Here is an 8,384-nt window from a genome sequence, read left to right as displayed (position 1 = left end):
AAAATCGAAGGGTTGGTCCCCAGCATGGTCTTAGAATGGCGCAAACTGTAACGAGGCCCGGAGACGAAGTGTTGTCGCGTTTCATGCCTTTAATATATAGCTTTATTTGCATGCAATGCTGCTATGTTCAAGTCCGACTTGCAGACTGCCACTTGATATATGACTTGATTCATACAGCTGCACAAAAATGAAAGTTTGAAGCCATATCAAGCCCTGTATGCCCGATTATATTAGCACACATTTTTTACCATAGGGTTTCCTCTGCAAATATATGACCATCACATTAAATGCTCCTACTTCGATTTTGTCTCATTGCATTCAGCATTAACTCAGGAAAACAACGTATGCAGTTACTATACGTCCTGTTACTATACTTAATCCCTCTCTCATAACATAACGAGAGAGGTGTCCCTTACAAGGATTAGGGCCCTTACCCCATCGGTGACATGCCGACGGGGCTCTGAAGAGGATGCAGTGCAGAGTACATGCCCTAAGTGTACAAGGCCAACTGCCGAGGTGGGTCTTCGCCACCTTTTATGAACGTGCCCATGAATGCAGCCGTCAAGAATAAGACAACTACAAGAAGTTGGACTGTCGGCTACGAGGGAGGAACATTTATACGTGTGGCTAATGGACAATATTAAGAGCCGGAGCTTGCTCCGGTTTCTTGAAGAAAATAGACTGCATGACTTCCTTTAAGAAGACAGCCTCATTCTATGCCACATGGCAAGCCTTTGAATAATAATAAAAAAAAATGAGTGCACTTCTGGGTGACCATTTTCCTACTAGTGAAATGCAGGACATGATAAGGGGGGGGGGGGTGGCATGATTAAAAATTGTCAAATTTACAATAATTTATTTCTCAACTTTTGATGTGAAATTTTCTCTTGCAATATTTTCACATCTGTCTGAAACAAGGCAAGGGAGCAAATAATACAAGTTGAAGTTCATATACATATATGTAAACAACACTGTTTTATACAACTCTGTTATCATTGTAGTATATGCTCTGACACATTATTGACCTGAGATGTACATGCCACTACCAACCGGTGGCAATATGTGGCTCCTATTTTATACTGTGCTGTGCTATTCAGGCATCCTTCCCTAACCGAATTTCATGATGCTTGTTGGTGCAGTATTCATACTACTTTTAGAAGAGTTGAGTGAAGAACAGCTATAGCATACTGGTAAGTTGAAAAATTTTATTCAGCTATGTTGTTTCAATATTTTAATAGTTCACACTTTTCTAACAATTATGCATGACATAAAAGAGATTAATAAGAAAGATACATACGACACATTTCAAAATGTACAAGGATTGCAATCACTGGCTTCAATTAAACTAAATGAGAGCTGTAACTATTGTCATTTACACATTCCGCAGACAAAGCAATTGCTGGATGTCACAACATAATATGTCACAACATAATAATAGTAGCTGTTCAAATACTAAGTAACAGTTGAGCTTGCACTCTTCGTGGATTTGCCCCTCTGCAAAGGATCAGTGGTTAGGGCACTTGATCGCTGTGCCCAAGGATGCAAGTTCAAACACAGGACATGACTGCTGCTTTTCATTGGAGATGAAAAGCAAGGCACCCGTGTACTGCATGACACCAGTGCACTTTGAAGAACCCCAGGGGGTTGAAATGACACGGAGCTGTTAACTGGTATACGTCTACCATTGTGGATATTGCGCATTAAATAATGCAGTGCATTTTACAAGGCGTGATTTCAGTTAACAAGGTATCACTTCATTTTAATAGGGATAAAAAGTTTGTTAATCCATGCAGAGTATCAAATTTGATATTTGTTGGACAATTGAACTAACCAGAATCCATGCGTGAGATTGTGCATGAAGATGCCAATGTATGCTTTATAGACATATTTTAGCATATAGCTAAAATGAATAATATTCCCCAGGAAAATAAAATGGGCACCCAGTCAAATACAGCAGATCCTATCACAACAGGCTGAACAAACCCAACTTTCCTGCCTTTGCAATTGTTTTGCTTATTGCACAGAATGTTTTGCCAGGGCTAATACATGCTTTATTTGTTAATTTCTGTGGTGCAGGTCACTTGCTACAGGAGTTTGTTGGATGAAGACTCTATAACCGGCAAATGATGATATTCAATCTGCATCAATTGCTTCACCTCGTAACAGCTATTAGAAACTTTGGATATCTGTGGGGACATAGTGTTTTTGTTTTTGAGAATGAGAGTGGCAGGCTCATTAAAATGATAACTGGTGCAAAATGGGTGCCAAATAAGGTGGTGGAGAAGCTGGTAATGCTACAACAGCTGTAGCTCAACACTTCATTCCTTTGAGAGATAAGTGAAAGACCTCATTATTGCCATGCTAGCTAATCCCCTTACTGCTACAGCTACACACATATTGATGGAGCATGTCTTCTTGATCATGCCAACTGCACACCTAGCCTGTCAGCAGAGGCCATCATTTTGATGGTACTAGTACTATTTTTCTTTGTAAGAAACTGGTTTGCATTGATAGTACACACAGGCTGCGAAGACACATTACTGAGTGCTTTTTGTCTCTTCTGACTGCTCTGTCAATATTGAAATTGAATGATATTGCAGCATCATGCCTTCTCATTGAATTTCCAGCTGATGACACAGCATATATGTATGTGATTTGCCAAACCTTATTGAGCGGGATTAAGATTTAATACTTTGCTTGTACTCTCAGTTTGGCTTATAGGGTTTAACATCCCAAAGTGACTTAGTCTATGAGAGATGCTGCCATGATGGGTTATGGCAATGTTTAAACATCGTTGCTCTTAAGAAACACTGACGTAAAGAACGACACGAAAGACAAGAGCACAAACTATCAACTGAAATTTTATTGTGATGAACACACAGATATAGCATTACACATACCAACATCACAAAAATCGACAAGTCAGCAAAGTAGCTATTGTCTCAAGGGTGAACGTGATATCTCCTTCACAAAAAAATATGCACGCTCTCATGCGGTCGTGCATATGTGGGGCAAACGGGAAGATGCCTTAAATAAAGGCTCAGAGAGCACAGGTACAACTGTAACCAAATTAGTGTATCTGGAAGTCTGGTGCCACACTGCGCTAGATGCAAAGATTGTGCACCATTTTTCAATGAGACGGCAGTTCTTCTGAAATCTAAAGACAAGCTAACAAGGGAACTGTGGGAGGCCCACTGTATCGAATCCGGGAATGGGACATGCGTAAGCGACCCTTCGGTCTCTCTATCGAAAAAAGAAAGGGAATTCTTGGGAAAATAAAGAAAAGGAGACAAATGGTTTTTTTCTTTTTTTTTTTGTGAAGGAGATATCACATTCACCCTTGAGACAATAGCTACTTTGCTGACTTGTCGATTTTTGTGATGTTGTTATGTGTAATGCTATATATGTATGTTCATCGCAATAAAATTTCAGTTGATAGTTTGCACTTTTGTGTTTCACATCGTTCTTTACGTCAGTTGTTCTTAAGCACAACAATGTTTGAACATGTCAGTCACCAACTAGCCCAACTAGAAACCCTCTTGATGGTTATGGCAATTTCAATCATCTGTGGTTTTTTTTTAAATGTGCAGTGGAACTGTACAGTAGACAGGCACCATTCTTTTCACCTCCATTGAAAAGCAACCACTGTGGCTAGGATTGAATTCGTCTTTGGGTTTATATCAAGCCCTGTAAGCACTGAGCCATCATAGTGAGCATATGCTTTGTACAGTGCACTCTGACTAGATTATGATGAAATGTCACTCAGTATGGCCCACAATTTTTAAGATGCAGCTACTGTTAATAAACGTGGGAGTGCAGTGATGGCAAAACTTTGCTGCTAGCTGCTAACAGAATATTTTCAGTGTCTTGCTGTTTTGTATTAAGGTGCATTTAACTACTCTAAAGTTCAAGCTGGTTACTGTTTTCTTGAGCATGTTGTAAATCACATTGTCATTATACTCTACAGGGTACAGGGTGCTTCTAACTGTAGCTAAATACCAGCTGCTGCTTTCTCTTTACTTGTACCCAGCAATAAATATGCCATAGATATTTTGAAGTAGTGCCTGCAAAATGAAGCTTATACACTTAGCTAAACAAAACTACACTTAAGATAGTAAATTAGGTCTACTAGAAGAAATAGGGGGCATGAGGGATTGGCAGGATGCTGGTACACAATGCTATTGCCTTGCAGGCTAAGCAAAGATTCACATAGCTTTCCTATTCATGAAGTTATTGTCTGATATCAATGCTCTAATTCAAAAAGCAGATGCCTCCAGGTCAATAATAAGCTTCCAAAGAAAGTCATGCAGCACCTTAGCATCAAGTTGTGCCACAGGTAGAATGTGTACGTCTGTTTGAAGAACCCCTGGAGCATGAATATGTGGACGGCTTTCGCAGGGCTTCACAACTAAATAGCAGCCAAGCCAGCTTTGCGATCAAAATTTGCTTCAAGTTGCATTTCATCTATCATTAAAGTTGCTGTTTGTTCATGCTCTGTATGTGTTCAGAACCCCCTTCACTTAAGAAAGTTAGATTCCTGTTTTATGTAGCCGGACTTGTGTTTTGTGATAACATCCAGAGCCATTCTGACTGTATTGGTGTGAGACAACCTGCCTTCAAACGAACTTTTCAAAAACTTATGAACGTGAGATGAAACTGTGAATTGACTTGCAAAAGTTAAAGAACCTGGGGGGCATCAGAGTATTGTTTAAAACAAGATTGACTTTGTTTTTGAAGAATTTTAGCACCTCCAAAATGCAAAATGCTCATCACTCACTTAATCCAGTAAAGTTGCTACCAAATCATAGCATTGCACGTATTAACTGTTGCACGTTATTAGCACTAAATTCTTCATTTTTCCAGACGCAATATGTGGAACGCCCTGCCAAACACCATCGTATCATGTACTGATTGTAAATCATTCAGGGTAAAACTGAACGACCAACTTTTGTGAAGGCATTGATGGTGACGTCGGCGGAATTGTGGGCGCGCGGGGGGGGGGGGGGGGGGCAGGAGACAGCGCTTACATTGTCTTGCCTTTTTTCGCGTGTTTAATACTTCATGCATATAACATAGATTTATATAACAGTTTCGGCATCATTTACTTATGGTATGTTGTTATTTTTACTTTTCATATTGTTCCGTTTAACCCGGCCATGCACTATTTCTCTCGTTTCTGTTTTCTTGTTGTTCCAATGTTTTCCCGTTCTTGCTCGCATTGCATATTAAGTTTGCTCCCCCCCTTATGCAATGCCCTCAGGGGAAAATAAATGAAATTAAATTGCAGAAGATGAACCCTTTCAGAAGGCTCACATGCATGCTGATATTCTTGTGAACCTCTATTAAAACACATGTAGCACTGTTTTCAAATCCCTTCGGTCACTCAGCTTTTCAGGCTCAAGCAACTCATCACAATTGCGCAGCGTCACCAAAAAAACGCTTCTAAGCAAACATCGGCAATGACACAATCACCCGCGAACGGATTGCGGAGAAGAATGAATAGTACCGTGCTATTGTTTTCTTCCGAAGTTCGCGGTTGTTTTCGGTACATATCCGTGCGTTCAATGAACGCTGATAACATGCAAAGTGATAGCGGCCAAGGCGTGGCGATCGTTCATGCTACCGATCGACTGCAGTGCGTCTGCAACTGCTATTACCGCCGCGCGAGCCATTTTTTGGTGCGTCTTAATTGTCACCGCGAGCCATAGCTAGTCTTTACATGGCTTATACATATACGTATGATTCTCTCAATAAATGTATAAAAAGTGAGCGAAACAGCCTCATTAATTATTTGCAACGACTGCGTTCGGGACACGTGGCTCAAGCGAGTAGCTGTGGTGAAGTCCGTTTCTTCCGCATTTGCCGGCCTGTACAGCGAGGTTTCCGCTTACGCGGAACGGAGTATCCGCATCAACCGTACGCACTCCGTAGTTACCGCATCATGTCAGTGAGGAATCCGTATGCTCCGCACACATCCGTCCGCAATCGCCGTACATGCTCCGTACACTCTATTAGAACATCCGTATCAATCGCATGACGTCTATATGCTCTCCGCACACGACCATCCGCATCCGCAGCATGAAATCCGTAAGTTCCGCAAGGACTTCCGTAACGAACGTATGAAATCCGCTTGTTTTCTGTAAGTGTGATGCGAAAAACGTACGGAATCCGCAACATTTTCTGTACTGCTGCAATAGGGGGGCTTGCCATGCTCGCAGTCTATGCGAAAAGCTGCCATTTTTTCTTTTTTTTTACCACCGTGTGAAACTAAAATGGCAAACTCGACAGTCTTCCGACTTTTCATTTTTCAGGGATTGCATCTAGAAAGTGCACACATCGTATTCGGTCCTTTCCCCAGGTAAACATACGATGCTGCGCTTAGTTCCTGCGCGCAGAAAACGGTCATTTATTCCATCAACTTGCGGCAACGTTTTCTTTCTCGGCAATGAAAAAGCTGTCTTCTAATCACTAATTTAATGTCACATGATCGTGCTACGACCACGCGGTTTTGTTTTGTATGCGCGTTCTCACTGACAACTGGATTTGTACAAGATGTTAAGTAGATCCAGGGAGGTAATCGGCGTCCACTACAGGCATATTGGGTCGTGAGTGCTAGCCGGCTTCCTGGCCAACATGGCATGCGGCCGACTGTGGGCAGCCAAATGCCCGAGCAACCGTTGCCAAACAGGTCGCGTTCAGTCGGGGTTACAAGCTCGGGCCATGGATGCTGGCCGACTTCTGCCCTACCTAATACATGGCCGGCCATGGGCCACCCATTGACCGAGCTACCGTGGCAAACAGGTCGGCGTTCAGTCGGGGTTACAAGCTCGGGCCATGGATGCTGGCCGACTTCTGCCCTACCTAATACATGGCCGGCCATGGGCCACCCATTGACCGAGCTACCGTGGCCGAATTGGTCGGCGTTCAGTCGGGTGCCTGAGCTTGGGCCTTGGTTGATGGCCGACTTCCGTCCTACCTGGTACATGGCCAACCATGGGCCGTCATTCGACCGAGCACCGAATGCCGGCAGGTCGGCTGCCGACCAGCTGCCGATGACCGGCCATAGGTCGGCAGTCGGCCAATGCTGTCTGGGCGCGAGTTCCATTCACCGTGACCGATAAAATGCACATTTCTATAAAGCACGATAGGAATCGCTGCGGTATCATTGTTTAATAAACCTAGTTGGCACATGTGCCACCAGTGAACAAACTCGTCCTTTCAAAACGATGATAAACAGGGTCCGATTGCAGACGCAATTACGTTGTTGTCAAAAGTGAATGCAAATAGGTCCTTATCTTCCATTTACGTTAAGAAGCCCGTACTCACCAGCGCAGCAGCACAGGCACGCGAAGCCCGCTATCTTAGCGTCCATGGCTGAGTCCTTCAGACGTTTGCTTGGCGGCGGTTGAGAAGCGCCAGCTTTCAAGGACAGAACCTTTTATCAGTGCACAGGCTGCGCGGGAAAACGTGCAATTTCCGGGAAGTTTTATTGTCTTTTTTTATTCCTTGTGCGCCTCTACCGAAGTTTTGCCTCGCCTCTTTCCAACCGGTCGACAAAGTTCGAAAGGGAAACAACGAGGAAGTAGACATGTCGGACAAGGTGTCACGCGGATGTGAAAACGTAGCTGACTGGGAAATTTGTGTTAAAGGATGTGCTTAATTCACAGCTCCTTTGTCGATCTCATTTGTCGTTGTGTGCTGCGCGGATGGAATACCTGCCAGCTCTTTCCGGCCAACTGCCGTCTTCACAAATTTTTTTTATTTTTATGTTTAGTACAACCTGGCAAATAGGCTCCTTAAATCGGGTGGAAGTCAAAATAATGAGTTAAAATTAAAGTGCACGGACATGGTTGACAAGTGGAGGTCCCCCATTTGTTTCGCCTTTTCTAAGCAGCGCTCTTTTTTTCTGGAGCAGTAGTGCACCGTCTCTTGGTTTTCTTAAAGAGGGAAGCTTCCTTTCTAATGAAAAAATTGTCCCGATTTTATAAAAACCTATGCCTTGCAAAAACGTGCAGAGGGAAACACTGTTCGTGGGCATACTACCGTGTGGAATGTTGCCGAGTACCTCATCGACTGAAAGTATACTGACCATCGTAGGAATGGAATTAAGACCTGCTCAGATACTCTCTGAGATGAAGAGATAAAACGTGATACTACTGTTTCAGCAATATAGCTCATTATTAACCTGTGAAATAGAACAGCCAAGTTTAGCGACACCGAACAGCGTTGCAGAAAGCAGCTCTTCTGTGCCAAAAGTGTCCGTAAATTGATTGCACGCTGGCTTGTCAAGTCACTTGAAACCTCATAAAATCCATTCCCTGCTGAAAAATCAGGCGTTCATGATATATAAACAGCAGTCTCTTAGATAGTAACGGATCTTCTAC

The 8,384-nt window shown here is 43.0% G+C and overlaps 1 protein-coding gene and 1 long non-coding RNA gene across 3 annotated transcripts in view; one reads left to right on the top strand and one right to left on the bottom strand.

The window, feature by feature from the left end:
* Window positions 1-7,481, bottom strand: part of LOC146208457 (uncharacterized) — a 48,603-nt gene extending 41,122 nt beyond the window's left edge. The window contains exon 1 of the mRNA XM_084593825.1: window positions 7,327-7,481. Within this exon, the coding sequence (XP_084449951.1) occupies window positions 7,327-7,372 (46 nt within the window). The 5' untranslated portion in view covers window positions 7,373-7,481. The remainder of the gene's footprint in view (window positions 1-7,326) is intronic.
* The window catches only part of LOC146208451 (uncharacterized), a 138,407-nt gene that overhangs the window by 25,762 nt on the left and 104,261 nt on the right, over window positions 1-8,384 (top strand). The window lies entirely within an intron of this gene.

Source organism: Amblyomma maculatum, chromosome 1, assembly GCF_055883805.1.
Source record: "Amblyomma maculatum isolate TAMU_Amacu chromosome 1, ASM5588380v1, whole genome shotgun sequence".
NCBI lineage: Eukaryota > Metazoa > Arthropoda > Arachnida > Ixodida > Ixodidae > Amblyomma > Amblyomma maculatum.
This window is presented reverse-complemented; position numbering and strand designations above follow the sequence as displayed.